Here is a 15,732-nt window from a genome sequence, read left to right on the forward strand (position 1 = left end):
GGGATGGCAAATAAGCCTGTGATTGGCTATTTGGTAGGGCTATGTAAACTGGCAGCCTACTTGAGACTCAGCCTAAATGTTGCTCATTAGCCACTGGTTGGGGATCACTGTTCTAAAGACTGCTCCCCCATGGTATCTCAAAAATTGCTCCTTGCACACATATGTATAGACTCTGGAGTAATTTTGTGATAGAAGTGCCAGTTTAGAAACATGTGTAAAATACATATGAAATAATAAATTTATATTTAGGGGCCAATTCATTAACTTCGAGTGAAGGAATAGAAGAAAAAATACTTCGAATTTCGAAGTGTTTTTTTGGCTACTTCGACCATCGAATGGGCTACTTCAACCATCGAATGGGCTACTTCGACCTTCGACTACGACTTAGAATCGAAGGATTTGAACTAAAAATCGTTTGACTATTCGACCATTCGATAGTCGAAGTACTGTCTCTTTAAGAAAAAACTTTGACCCCCTAGTTCGCCACCTAAAAGCTACCGAACCCAATGTTAGCCTATGGGGAAGGTCCCCATAGGCTTGGCTAAGTTTTTTTGGTCGAAGGATATTCCTTCGATCGTTGGATTAAAATCCTTCTAATCGTTCGATTTGAAGGATTCAATCGTTTGATCGAAGTATTTGCGCAAAATCCTTCGACTTCGATATTCGAAGTCGAAGGATTTTCATTCCCAGTCGAATATCGAGGGTTAATTAACCCTCGATATTCGACCCTTGATGAATTTGCCCTTTAGTTACCTGATGCTATTTCAAACAGACAAATGGGAGAATGTATTAACCACTTACTACTTCGTTCAACGCCAAACTCTTTGCCACTCAGGATATGGTGAAGAAGGCTCTTCATATCGAAAGGGCTCAGGCTCATTAAACTTTCAGATGCTTCTTCACCTAAAAATATAGGAATAAACATAACATTAAAATGTACAAATCTCCGAAATTTACTAGGTGGGGAAATTATCTAAACATATTTTTCATTATTTACCACTCTAAAACAAAGTTGAGAACAGCTTTTTTTTTATTTTTGTCTTTTTCTTGATCAGCGGTTCCAAGTGTGTTGATCTACTCTGCCCCCACCCCTGGGTGGCCTGAAGCAACTGCTTATTCTTATTTAGAATTGAGGGGAATTTCTATTTGCTCTCCTTGATACATCTGAAAGCCCAGAATGAACATCATTTAGGTTGATATTTGGGGAGAACATTTATTTACCAGATACAGATAAAAGACACAGGAATTTTCCTAAATTTGTACCCTAGATATGAATTAAGAGGTGGGAACCTCAATGGGAAGCTTCAACCAGAAAAGACCTACACTAAATTAGTAGAAGCTTCTGCCATTAAAGGGGAACGAAACAAAAGTAAAATGCAATATTTTACATGCTGAACTTACTACACCAGCAATAGCAGCAATGATCCAGGACTTCAAACTTGTCACAGGGGGTCACCATCTTGGAAAGTGTCTGTGACACTCACATGCTCATTGGGCTTTGAGCAGCTGTTGAGAAGCTAAGCTTAGGGGTCATGCAAATTATCAAGCAGAAAATTAGGTTTGTCTGAAACATAAGCTGATGCTACAAGGCTGATTATTACATTCTGATGCTAATTGCACTGGTTTCTGTGCTGCCATGTAGTAATTATCTGAATTAATTACTAATCAGCCTTATATTGTGACATTTCTATTCTATGTGTACTGTATATTGTCAGTTGGTCCCTAAGCTCAGAAAGTGACAGCAGCACAGAGCATGTGCAGTGAATCAGTAGAAAAGAAGATGGGGAGCTACTGGGGCATCTTTGGAGACACGGATCTTCCCTGCTAAAGGGCTGTGGTTGCTTTGGGCTGCTACAGAAGCCCAAAACATAATGCACAACATTTCTAGTCTAATTTTTTGGTTAACTTTAGTTTTCCTTTAAATAACCACAATAACATTTCAATATGTTGCCATGGTGGCGATAAAAAGAATTCTGTTATTTCTGAAAACAGACATTATTATTTAGAGAGTTAATATGTATTGTGCATCAAGACCAAACCCTCTCCAGCCTCTATGGAAGTCATAAACCATGGGACCCCAACCTTTTCTACCTGTGAGCCACATTCAGATGTGAGTTGGGGAGCAACACAAGCATGAAAAATGCTCCTCGAGGTACCAAATAAGTGCTGTGATTGACCATTTAGTAGCCTCCATGAAGACTGTCTACAGGAGGCTCTGTTTTGCAGTACACCTAGTTTTTATGCAACCAAAACTTGCCTCCAAGACTGAAATTCAAAAATAAGCACCTGCTTTGAGGTCATGAGGAGCAACATCCAAGGGGTCGGAGAGCAACATATTGCTCACGAGCCACTGGTTGGGCACCACTGTCATAAACCATCCTCTGAGGCAGACATGGACTGTCCTGTGTAGGAGTCTAAAGAGCTTGTTTTTCACTTTGTCCCAGTGCCATGCTTTAGAGGCCCACTATCACTTGATTTTACCGTTGGAGGTCAGCACATGGTATTGGTATGTACAGTAATTTGGAAGAACTTATCTATAGTTTGTTTGTGAGTGTATATTAATGTTCTATATAACATATGTTGTGCCTGTTAGGTAAATACAAAATGACTTACCAGAGCAGTTTAAGCTGCGTGCGAGTTCTGTTGCCATCACTTGCATTATGAGTCCAATCCGCAGCCTCAGCATTTCTCCAAAGAGACTTGGCTGAGATCTGACATACATAGCCAGATAAAGCATTATCTCCTAGGAAGGATGATATTAATGTATAGAATCTCTTCTTATATAAAGTGATATCACATTATATCAGTGCCGAGTGTGTTTGTAGTTTGTTCCAAATAGAAAATAAGCCTTATGCCTATATGATCCCGGGATCAAGTTCAAAGAACTAAAATGGGTGCAAAACTGAGCATGTGTTTGACTAGTTTCACAAAGTGACTTGCACCCATACATGTTCCTATACAGTGTTCTGTTGAAACTGTGCAACTTGCAAGCAGCTTGCTAAACAGATGCTATTTGCCATATTGGAAATCTTGGCAAAAATTATACTTTGCATGTTCTTTAGGTTGCATTTTGAGCGTAGGCACCAATATCTATTTGTCATTAGATTGTGGGAGTCTATAGTTGTATTTATTGGTTTCTGCAGATGACATTGGATATAATGCTCTGAGAACTCTTAGGCAAAAGGGGAAATCATATTGGCACGTGTCAGATGAAATAATGTGAGAGTGGGACAAATTGCTCAAAGCACACAAGTTTCACAGTCTTAAGGTGGTCATACACGGGCAGCTTAAAGCTGCTGATATAGGTCCTTTAAACCGATTCGGCAGCTTATCTGCCCATGTGTGGGGGCTCCCGACGGGTCCTCCCGGTCGATATCAGGCCAAAAATTGGCCAGATATCGATCGTTCAAGTTTGATTTTTGGTATGATCCAGGAGCGCATCGGTTAGTTGATGCAGTCCTGCGACCTGTCGGAGCCCATTCGTAGTATTGTAATCTGATCGTTCTACCCCAGGGCCAAGCATTCATCCAATATCGGCCAGCCTTTAGTGGGCACATCGGGTTAAGATCTGCTCGTTTGGCGACCTTGCCAAACGAGCGTATCTTATAGTGTATGGCCACCTTTAATCCAGGATGTTCTAAACCATTTTAATAGAACTTTTATTTCTCTTATTTAATAGCATGTAGTATGATCCTACCTGTGTGAGTACAGCAATACTAATATCTTGTCCACTGGCTTCATAAATCAGGGCTGCCAGCTGTTCTGGAGGAAGGGGACTGTGAAAAATGCCATGGAAAAATACACCATCAATAAATTAACTTTCAGCAGCCATAATTGTTATTTACATTATATTTAACTGAAGGGCAAACTATATTTACATTTAATGGACAGGGTTTATAATTTTGTTTTTTGCTTCAGTTATGCAGACAGTACAGAATGTCACCATGTTGTATAAAGGGTCCATATTTTCAATGAACATAGGGAAGTGAGCTGTTTTATCACTTGTCTTGGTAGGTCAAGAATTACATCTTTAGTTGAAATTGAAACAGGGTGCCATTACCATTTCTCTTTGTGTTAAATGTTTTAGCAAATGGCATGGCAGCTTCCACTGATAACATATAGCATAACTGTGAATGTGCAAATAAGGAAAAATGGTTAAGTGTCCCTTTAATAAACCCCATGGAGAAGCACTTACTCTGTGATGGTTTTCTCTCTGGGTTCAGGGGGCAGGCCTACAGTAAGCTGCTTATGGTGTGACAAGATATCAGTGCAAGCCTGAAGGAAAACAACAAACATATTAAGTGAGAAATGACAGATGTTTTTCATAAAAAGCTATGGGTCAGCATATACATTCTTTAATAACACCTACTGGGCATGTTTAAAATGAAGATAATTATCTACAGACTTATATTGTAAACATGGTATATATTTTGGCAAGTTTTTATGGAGAATTTTCACTTTTTCTTTGAAAAAATATTTCTTTACGCCTTCAAAGGGTCATTATATGATAATAGATGAATATATAATTACTGGACTTTTGCTTTGTTCCTTCTTATAACTACTGAGATCTTACGGACTCATCTTTCAGTTCCATTCCGTTCTAAGATCTTACTGCTGTCAAGTTATAACCTACCATAAAGCTTTCCATAGCCCTCCTGTGATGTTATTAGCCCATTACTACTTGAAAATGATGGTTTATGGCAGCTAAAGATGATTGGGAAGCTGATACTCTTTATGATTATGCACTATACCTCAGCAAGGACCTCCACTCTCTTCTTCAGAAGGCCAGAGATGTAACGGATCAGACCCCATTCCCGATTGAGACCTGCTTTACTATACAGCTCATTTAGCAGCAAATGTATAGTCACGCCACACTGTCCATTCAAACCTGTATCCCAGTCCAATCCTCTGTTCAAAAAAATGTAAAATATAAACATGAACTCATTTATAGAACACATTATCGCATGCAACTGAATTACTATAGAAACCATGTCTATTTTAAGATGTTTTTTTTATAGTTGTATTGCATATTGATTTACATTGTACTGTGTATTAGAACAAGAGGAGGGATGGTTACAAATGAACTAATCTATATCCAAATGTAATATGGCCAAGGTCTCATCCAATCTAAACTTACTGCTGTACAATAGGCAGGTGGCACCATCGATAGTAATTTGATCACAATGCATGCATGGCACCAATTAAGAAATAATCCTCACATCTACTCAGTGGCGTAACTATAGAGGAAGCAGACACCGCAGTCACAGAGGGGCCCAGGGAACAGGGGAACCTGGACTGTGGGGTCTGCTTTCTCTATAGCTAATAAAAACCCCTCCTCCGCCAATCTCTTACATGCAGCAGGGAAGGGGGATGCAAGTTGGGGAGAGTCGATGCTGGAAGTGGGCAGGGTGTAGGTGGGACATGGGCGGGCCTGAGAGGGGATGGGAAGTGGGTGGGAGGATGGGGATCGGAGTGCATCGGGCCCTTCTGAAGATTTTTTTGCATTGGGACCCAGCATACTCTAGTTACGCCTCTGCATCTACTGAACAATGAATATGGTGGACTGTACTTAACCATAATAATTTCATAAATTCAGGTTGTGGTCACTTTTAAGGTGGCCATACACGGGCCGATAAAAGCTGCCGACAGACTGTGTTGGCAGCTTATTGGCCCGTGTATGGGGGCCCCCGACGAGCTTCCCCGATCGAGATCTGGCCGAAAGTCGGCCAGATCTCGATCGGATGGGACAGAAAATCCCGTCGGATCGCGGCCGCATCTGTTCGTTGATGCGGTCCCGCGATCCGACCGCCCGTTTGCCGAATGCTAGGATCTGATCGTTGGGCCCTAGGGCCCACAATCGGATCTGCCCGATATTGCCCACCTCAAGGTGGGCATATCGGAGGGAGATCCGCTCGTTTGGCGACATCGCCAAACGAGCGGATCTATCCATGTATGGCCACCTTTACTTGAAAATGCCAATTCCATTTTTATTCTGATTTGTATGTAAAAAATTTATAAATTGGATTATAATAAAACCGATATTGATAACACACACAATGGCCAAAGCAAAGAGTACGGTAGATACTTTTCTAAGATAATTCTATCCTCAGGAAGCCCATAACCATAGACTGCTCTATGCTTGTTGGGTAAATTGTAATTGATTGAATCCTGTTTGTCAGTGGTTATTATTTTCCACTCACCTTTTAAATTCTATTATTTTGGCGGCTATAGTAATGTATACCAAAAAATGTTTGGAATATGCCAAAACTAGACACCAACTGGTTCCGCCATACATGATACATGATAATGCATGGTGCGGAAGAAGCTAAGATCCCACCCTCAGCAGACAATACCCACATGTATCACACAAACTCACTTTATCACACACAGTATATACAGTATATCTGCTTGGTCTTGAAGAGTTGGACATTCCTTGAGTTTATCCAACAGCTTGTGGCAATCAACATCCCCGCGGGCATCTTTTGGTAGATTTAATTCTGTTTCATGATTCTGTGGATCAAGGAAAAAAAAATCTACATTTGCTCTTGTCGCCTTTAAATACCACTTCAAACTTATTTTGTTTAGTGGCATTGTAACTGGAAGCACCACCCTTTACAATATTATAGGCTTAGAAACTTTTAGTATAGTGTTGCTGTTTAGCCTTTGATTAAGTGCTCTTGGGTGGCTCGAAACATGCAAGGGCTATCTTTATGATTATTTAATGAAGTAAAATAAACTATGATTGTTTTAAAGCAACTAGCTGCTGTAAATATTCAACTTTTTGGTCCGGACCAGTGCCAGCCTGTCCTATATTGGTTCTTTTTATAGACCAGCTAGCAAATCTTTATGTTAAGTAGAATGGACAGGCTTAGAAAAGGAGCACTACATACATATTCATTATTTAGGAAATGCTCCTTACATTGAAACTTACACCTGCCATCATAATATAGGCCTGCTTCAATCTTAAAGGAAAACTAGACCCCCCAAACAATGTAGGTCTCTATAAAAAGATATTGCATAAAACAGCTCATATGTAAAATCCTGCTTCATGTAAATAAACCATTTTCATAATAGTATACTTTTCTAGTAGTATGTGCCATTGGGTAATCATAAATAGAAAATTGCCATTTTAAAAAATAAGGGCCGCCCCCTGGGATCGTAGTATTCACTGTGCACACAAAACATACCAACAAACCATACATGTTAGGTCACATGAGCCAATTAACAGACAGAGTTTTATCTTTTGCTTCCACACTTCTTCCTGTTACAGTTAGAGTTGAAGTATTTCTGGTCAGGTGATCTCTGAGACAGCACATAGACCATCACAAAATGGTGGCTCAAGGCAAGAGATGTAAAAGGGCGATATTTACTTAAATATATATTCCAGTTTGGCAAGATTCTTTAATATGCCACTTAATAAGATATGAACTGTTGCTTAAGTGTTCATTTTGGGAGTATAGTTTTCCTTTAATGTGGAATTCAGACTCTCTTTTCATTTTGATACAGTGCATAAAGCCTAGATGTAGTATCCACAATTAAATCTCCTATCAGTACAGTAAAACCTCTTTGAGCATTCCCAGCAATTATATAGTGTGCAAAGTATGTATTTGATCACTTAAAAGCAAAATCAGTTTTCAAAACCATTGTGTTGGCTCCAGTGTAAACACACTCAGCGGATTTGACAAAGAAGTGTTCCAGATTCGAAAAGGAGAGGTGGCTACTGCACACATAGGGGCTGAAAATAGCCTGCGTATTTCAGCAGGCTGATTTTGGCCCATGTGTGGCCCTAGCCTAAGGCTTTCCAAGCGGATATTGTTTTCCTACATTACCTGGTGTTTGTGTGGTTGTGGAACCTCTAACAGATTTAAAGATCTCCGGTGAGCACTTAAATTTTTAGCAGGAAGAAATAAGGAGGAATCTGAAATAAAGGCACAATGATTAAAAAAGATTCAAATTTTGACAAATATAGCAGTATAGCAGCCATGGTGTTTTGTTTGTATTAAAACTACATTTGCAATGAAGCATTATATTTGTTAAACACAGAGAGATCGGGATGGCAGTTTTAAAGTTAATTATTAGTTAAAGAAGATCATTTGCATACTGTATGGAAGATGCAGGTTTCCAAGAGATTTTTAGGACCCTTCAATATGGAAGGAATCATTTACAGTACTATTTTTGCTTTCTTGTTATTAAAAATGAGCAACAATGAAACTTTAGCCACATTGAGCACATTGGCTGCCAGGGTCAGTGACCCCCATATGAAAGCAGGAAGAAGCAGGAGAATAAAGCAAAAAATTTAGAAACAAATTCAAGAACAAAGAATTAAAAGTAAGTTTGCAAAGTTCTTTAACATACTAAAAGTTAGCTTAAAGTTAAACAGCCCCTTTAAATGGGTTACAGGATATGAGTTTTCTGTTATACTTACTTGGTACATCCAGGCCTTTCGATTTAGCCATTAAAGAGAGAATATCCCGGGTGGAATGGAGTGTGCTGAAGGCATGGTATGTGTCTGATTGACTGGAAGTTGGAGGTAGGTAAGATGTCGATGCCATGCTTTGCTGCAGTTGATTGATATACTGATCAAGCTCATCCTGAATTTCCTCTGAAAAGAATTAATTTAAAACAGATCTGAGATGTCTATCTCGAAATGATCTCTTTCATTATGCCTGCTTAAAATCCCATATGAAAAGCATTGTGAATTTTCATACTGGTCATTACCAAGTAACACCTTCTCTAAGCAACTAGTATTAATTACTATATTGTTATATAAGAAATACAAATGACGTAGGTTAGAAATATGATAAATCGATCAATAGATAGATAGATAGATAGATAGAATGAAAGATAGATAGATAGATGATATATATATATATATATATATATATATATATATATATATATATATATATATATATATGATAAGATAGATTGATAGATTGATAGATAGATAGATAGATAGATAGATAGATAGATAGATGTAGATAAACAGATAGATGTAGATAAATAGATAGATGTAGATAGATAGATAGATAGATAGATAGATAGATAGATAGATAGATAGATAGATAGATGATAAGATAGAGAGAGAGAGAGAGAGAGAGAGAGAGAGAGAGAGATGTAGATAGATAGATGATTAGATAGATAGATAGATAGATAGATAGATAGATAGATAGATAGATAGATAGATAGATAGATAGATAGATAGATAGATAGACAGACAGACAGACAGAAAGACAGACAGACAGACAGACAGATATATAGGTAGGTCGATTGATCTCTGGGTTTTGTTAAATTACCATTCTCGCACTCATTGGTTGGAAATAATTCTACTTCATAGTCGTTGATTGGACTGTAACATTCCTTATCTAGATCATCAAAAAGCTTTACGTCACAGTCAGAATCCAGGAAGCTTAGATGAGTGTAGAAAGATGTAGTAAGGAAGTCTGATAACTTCCCCAGCTTAACCCTACAAAGGAAATAATAGGAAGTAGGAGTTAATTCCACACTAAAATGTTGTGTTATTCTGAGCCACAACAACGAACCGGCAGTGGTTCTCCGTGTTACTAAAAGGGTTGTGACTGAAGAGGTGTCCAACTTCTTTGCATTGGTGTATTGTATAGTGTGCATAGTTTTATAGTGCATTCAAAGACAGAGGCTCTGATATTTTTTTAAAGTGTCCCAGAGTGTACTGTTAAGGTCAGTCCTACATAGCGCATATTGTCTGTCTGTCTGTCCACTGCTGTTTTTCAGCTAATGGTATCAATAGACAAAATGCCCCATATGCCCTAAATCTAATACATGCAGACTCTTGTTTTTGCTCTAGATCCAGACAGTACAGGCCTGTTACCAAGAGCACACACACATTCTGTGCACTGTCCAGCCATACTAATCACACACAGACACCTAACCTTTGCTTTAATAATGAGACTTTGTGATTTCCTCTGCATCCTCCATCCTGGAGTATAAATAAATCTATGTCTTGCTAAGTGATCCATTTTGCTTGGGTTTTTTACGCTTATTTATTATTACATTTTCCCGAAAATTTGCTTTGATTTTCATGATTTTTTTGGATTCTTCATCCGATTTTCAAGATTTTTTCAGATTTTTGCCTGAAAACTCCTAAAACTTTGCGGTATTGCACGAAACCCAACGCACATCAAAAATGCATTGGGACTTCTCCCATTGACTTATATGCAACCTCGACAGGTCTGAGATGCCGGGCTTTCAGATTCGGACTTTTCCATCCTCAGGGTTTAATAAATTCCAAAAAATTTGTGATTTTTTAAAAGTCTGATTTTATTTTAAAAAATCACAAATTTTTCGTGATTTTTGCATTCAGAGTTTAGTAAATAACCCCCTAGCTATTCTAACTAGAATATAAATTACAGCCATGCTGTTATTATGTTCACCTTGCTCCACCAAAATATCCATCTTCCATTTTTCTAATTGTAGAAAGAATAGCAGGATCGATATCAGAGCCATCTTCATCTAAAAAAAAAAAAAAACAGAAAGAAAAATATGCTGAATGCTTGTACATGCCCAGCCCTCTAGCTGCGGATGTAAATGCACTCTTAATTACTTTTTATTCTACTTTAAAGGATATAATGAAAATATTGGCATTTTCCATTTGTATTAACAATCATTTATTACCAGCAACTGACATATGCAAGTCCTTTAAGTGCTTTAAACTACATTCCACAGACATGATACGTGCAGCAGGTCACATACAAGATGGCAGAAATAAGAGCATGCATGGGCTTATAAATAGAAATGGTTCATCATGTAGCTTTGCACGAATCATCTGGTATGGAATGTTATGCAGTAAGATGTCTCTTGTTAAAAAAAACACAGCGTTTACTTAAGTGACAGTATTCCAAAAATAGGGGACTTCTATTTAAAAAGGGACTTAAAGTGCAAGAGCAGTGACAAAGCAACATTCTGTATCAGCAGTTGGGTACTACAATTTGGAAGTTGTTGGACTCAAAAGCTATAGTTACCCCGCTGGATGTAAACATTTTAACACTACCGGGGTTGTTTATCAAAATACAAAATGTTTCTGAGTATTTAAATAAAAAAAAGTCTGACCTAACTAGAATCGATGATTGGACCGTATTTATTATTAAAAAAGCACAATTTAATCGTATCGGAGACAAACTCGATAAAATCAAGCGAAAACCCAGAGTTTTTTCCCAGAATTGTACGATTTTTCGGATGTTTGCCCGAAAAGTCAGAAATAGTCGGATTTTTGGGCTAATTCCAGGGCAGACCACAGAAACTTCCAAATGGGATAAGTATCTCTCCCATTGGCTTATACAACCTCGGCAGGATTCAGACGTTTCTATCCTTGGGGTATAATAAATCTATAATTTATTTTCTACTAAAAATTTGGATTTCATAGTAAAAAATGTTTTTGGCATTCAGACTTTAATAAATAACCTCCTATTAATCAGCTTTACTAGATAAACAGTAATGATACTGCACTGCCACTACAAAGCCACACTTACTGAGCATAGAATGAGTAATAGGAAAGGTCAGAGTTGGTCTCCCAGTCATCCTCCAGCAGGAAGTCAAATAGGCCAGTTCAGTTCTGAGCATCTCAACAATCATTCTGCTGTCTAGAGCTAGATAGAAGTGGTGCTGATCTGTAAACTGGGGGGGATAAGAAATGACTGTGTTAATAAGTAAATAACTCACCTTACATAACTGTGAAATATTCAGACCGTATATTGATACAACACACTCATCAAACTGGATGACCTGGTTGCTCCTAATTAGGGTTAAACTCTATGAGCGATTTTGATCAGATTTTGTGGGTCATATTTTATCTGATCATGCCATGCACCACCACACAACAGCATGAGATTTTGTAGGATGCTATAAAATCAGATCCCCAATAACTACACTGTAAAGATAAAGGACCACATTAAATTCAGTGAGAAAAAGTTGTCTCATTGTTTATCACACGAAAACTCATTTAAGAGATTCAATTCAAGGAGAAAAAAACTTTTCTCCTAGTTCATTTCCAGTTTTTTCCCCATAGACATCAATCAAATAAATTTTTCTAAATTGATTTGTATCTCAAATTGAATCTTTTCCATGACTTTTCACGCAATAAACCTTTTTCACAATGAATTCTGGCCTAATGTCAGATGGAATTTTCTCATGTATCCCATTATATTTCAACCCATGCGACTACATCCGACTTGTCAGATGCATTTTGTGAATCTGTCCCCATCCGACAAAAGCGCTTGTGGAGTTTAGCCCTAAAGCAACCAAGTGCCTTTATATAAGGACGTCCTGAAAATCTAAACAATCCGGATAGCAGAGATTAGTCTGTATTGTAAGAAATGATGATGTAATTGACTAGAAATGGTTTAAAATAATATTTTTACCATAACCTAAACACATGCCATGCTTTAATAAATTAGGGAACATCATTAACGCTCTTTTGTTAATTCTGAAAACAAACCTTCTCTATTTGTTTTGGTCTGATAGAGTGGCAATGTCACATGGGGTGTTTTGACGCCCTAGTGATTTCCATAATCCACATCTATTTATTCTGCGTTGATTTCCTCCCACATTTCAAAAACATACAGGCAGTTTAATTGGCTCAACTGAGAACTCTCAGAAAATATTTACACAACACAAAGTACTGTATGATATGGACTTTGCTACTTTTTAATAGTTTGACTTTTTACTAAATCATACACTATTTATGTTTTATGACACTTACCTGGGGTGTAAATGTAAAGATCTGGTTCCTGATCATGTACAATTTAGATGTCCCTAAAACACCTATGTGACGGTATGGCCGGCCACTAAGCTTCATGGCTTTATTATAACCTGCAAAGGAAATATAACATCTGTAAGTAATGTCTATATATTTGTTTTCAGAGTCCTCTGGAAGGAAGAATAGGGGTTTATAAACAGTTTCCTTGAACTAAATACACCTCATCAGAATAAGGCACAGTTTAATTAAAGGTATTATGTCATGATTTTTATGGTGTAGTTTTATTATTCACTCTACCATATACATTTTTAATTCCTGAACCAGCAACTGTATTTTTTCAGAAAGAGTCAGCACTTTAGGATGGAACTGCTTTCTGACAGGCTGTTGTTTCTCCTACTCAAAGTAACTGAAGGATTTGAAGTGGGACCTGGATTTTACTATTGAGCGCTGTTCTTAGATCTACCAGGGATTTGTTATCTTGTGTTAGGGAGCTGATATCTGGTTACCTTTACATTGTTCTGTTGTTAGGCTGCTGGTGGGGGGGAAGGGAGGAGTGATATCACTCCAACTTGCAGTACAGCAGTAATGTAATAACCCTGGTGGTCTAGTGGTGCGGCGGGGACGCCTGCCATGCCATCAGCGGAGACGCCCACCACGCCACTCCTCTTCTTCTGTGTGTGCCGGTAATTAAGGGCGCACGCGGCACGCATCTTCTTTATTCATCATCACATTCGCACTAGCGTGATGACGCCGGCACACAATGGCGCGAAATTTAAATGTACTTAAAGATACATTTTGTATTTTTTCATTGCCCGTTTTAGGATGATTCTTAGTGAGTTCCTGGTGCTTCTGTGCTGTAATCCTGTCTGATATATGATACCTGTTGTGACCCCTGCCTGTTTTGACGATTCTGACTTCTGTATCCTGACCCTTGCCTGGTAACCGACTCTTCTGTATCTGTATCCCTTCTGATTGATCTCCTGGTTTGACCCTCACCTGTCTGACTCTGCTTGTACTCTGCCTGCCCCAACCCGGCCTGATTTGAATACGCCTTCTGTTTACTCCTTGTACTGTGACCTTCTGCCCAGAACCCTTAGCTCTCTTAATAAGACCTGGCGGCATCCGATTAGCCGAGGGCTCCTCCCGAGGTGAAAGGCGGCTGTTAGAGACAGAAGCAAGAGCCGAGAACAGGGTACTTAGCATTGGTTCTGGATTTAGGGTGCTGATCGTGACAAGTAAAAAGTGACTGAAGTTTATCAGCACAAGAAACATGACTGGGAGCACCTGGGTCTAGCCCCATGTCAGATTTCAAAATTGAATATAAAAAAATCTGTTTGCTCTTTTGAGAAACAGATTTCAGTGCAGAATTCTGCTGGAGCAGCACTATTAACTGATGCGTTTTGAAAAAAAAATATTTTTTCCCATGACAGTATTAAGATGGAGTTTAAGAATTCAGAAGTTTAATGCTCACAGTTAACACACAAATGCCTTACAAAGTCATAAAGGATCACTAATGACCAAAAGTGCAGTGTGTCAAATGCTATTTCGCATGCAATTCACCATGTTCCAATATCTAGCTTTTTCTCTATAATTTCAGAGTAAGTGAACCATTGTGGGCAGTAATGATAAACACTATGATTAAGTCCCCCCATAAAGGGATGAAACACATAAGGATATTTTCTTGTTGAACACTAAAAGGGGTGTTGGAGCCTCTTTTAAATAAAAACTAGACTGCAGATGATATTCGACTGTGGTCCAGTTTTCTACCAGCCTGTCATCTAAAATTGGTATCGTGATCCCCCCTAAGCTAAGGTCTGGGTCATGTGCACCTGGACCCACTGTGTGATGTGGCGAGTTTTCTACACTTACACCAAGGGGGTAATTTATTAAAGTCAGAGTGCCAAAACTCGAAAAATTTGAGGTTTTTTTTATACAAAATCCGAATTATAAGTGGAAAAAAAAGCTTGAATTTTTCAATATTTATTATACCCCGAGGATGGAAAAAGTCTGAATCCCAAAATCGGGCATCTCAGACCTACCGAGGTTGTATATAAGTCAATGAGACAGGACCCTACATTATTTGGAATTTTCTGTGGTTAGCACTGGATTACCCAGAAAATCCGACTATTTCGGACAAAAATCAGAAAAATTTAGGCTTTTTGGGAAAAAGTCCCAAAAAAATTGAGGGATTCGGTTTTTCGATAGATTTGCTTGTGTTTGACCCTGATCCGATTGAATCGTGATTTTTTAATGATAATAAATAAGGTCCAATAGTGGGTTCTAGTTTGGTCAGACTTTTTTTTATTAAAATACTCAGATTTATCAAATTCGGATTTTGATAAATATGGCCCTTAATAATTGGTTTCCTCTTAAATCAGAGGAACTGAGAGAAAGCACGCAGAGCAGATTTACTGCTAAGTGATTTATTTTCACAACATGTTTCTGCTACTCGCCCTTTATCAAGTCACTTGATAAAGGGCGAGTAGCCCGAAACATGTTGTGACAATAAATAAATCTGCTCTGCGTGCTTTCTCTCAGTTCCTCTGATTTAATTGGATTACCGTTTTACACCTGGAGCGGGGGTGTCTTACTGAGATGGAGAGCTAGAAATAACCCCAATACCGAGTCATCCCTACGTTATGTATATTGGTTTCCTCTATTTCCGAAGAGTCTTAAATTGTGGGCAGTAAGTCAAAATGTTCTTGGCAACATTTTTATGGCTTCCACCCACCCCCCAGCTCGCTTTATTATCCAGGAGTGTTTTGCATGAATGTACTGAAGATGTGCATTAATAAGGACTAATATCCCCCCCCCCATATTTCTGGTGCTATTGTCTGTGGGGTTCATTATTCATTCATATATAACTACTCGTATATGATGCTTCTCCACAGCTAATAAAAGGAAGTGAATCTAAATATAGGAAAGTGTTCCAGGTAGGTTTTCGGATACCTTGAGTAGTTGAAATATGATGCAATGTATAATGTAGTTTTTGTAGTCTTGTG

General features: G+C 38.4%; 1 protein-coding gene across 4 annotated transcripts in view; it reads right to left on the bottom strand.

Moving 5' to 3' along the window:
• The window catches only part of LOC108709337 (phosphorylase b kinase regulatory subunit alpha, liver isoform), a 71,682-nt gene that overhangs the window by 15,242 nt on the left and 40,708 nt on the right, over positions 1-15,732 (bottom strand). For all 4 annotated transcript variants that reach the window (XM_041583646.1, XM_041583644.1, XM_018249083.2 and 1 more), the window contains 12 exons: positions 12,734-12,843; positions 11,505-11,649; positions 10,410-10,488; positions 9,297-9,466; positions 8,426-8,602; positions 7,830-7,918; positions 6,377-6,510; positions 4,752-4,908; positions 4,196-4,275; positions 3,698-3,776; positions 2,614-2,743; positions 802-903 (listed from right to left, as the gene is read on the bottom strand). In XM_041583646.1, the coding sequence (XP_041439580.1) occupies positions 802-903; positions 2,614-2,743; positions 3,698-3,776; positions 4,196-4,275; positions 4,752-4,908; positions 6,377-6,510; positions 7,830-7,918; positions 8,426-8,602; positions 9,297-9,466; positions 10,410-10,488; positions 11,505-11,649; positions 12,734-12,843 (1,452 nt within the window). The remainder of the gene's footprint in view (positions 1-801; positions 904-2,613; positions 2,744-3,697; positions 3,777-4,195; positions 4,276-4,751; positions 4,909-6,376; positions 6,511-7,829; positions 7,919-8,425; positions 8,603-9,296; positions 9,467-10,409; positions 10,489-11,504; positions 11,650-12,733; positions 12,844-15,732) is intronic.

The sequence above is a fragment of the Xenopus laevis genome, chromosome 2S, assembly GCF_017654675.1.
Source record: "Xenopus laevis strain J_2021 chromosome 2S, Xenopus_laevis_v10.1, whole genome shotgun sequence".
Lineage (NCBI taxonomy): Eukaryota > Metazoa > Chordata > Amphibia > Anura > Pipidae > Xenopus > Xenopus laevis.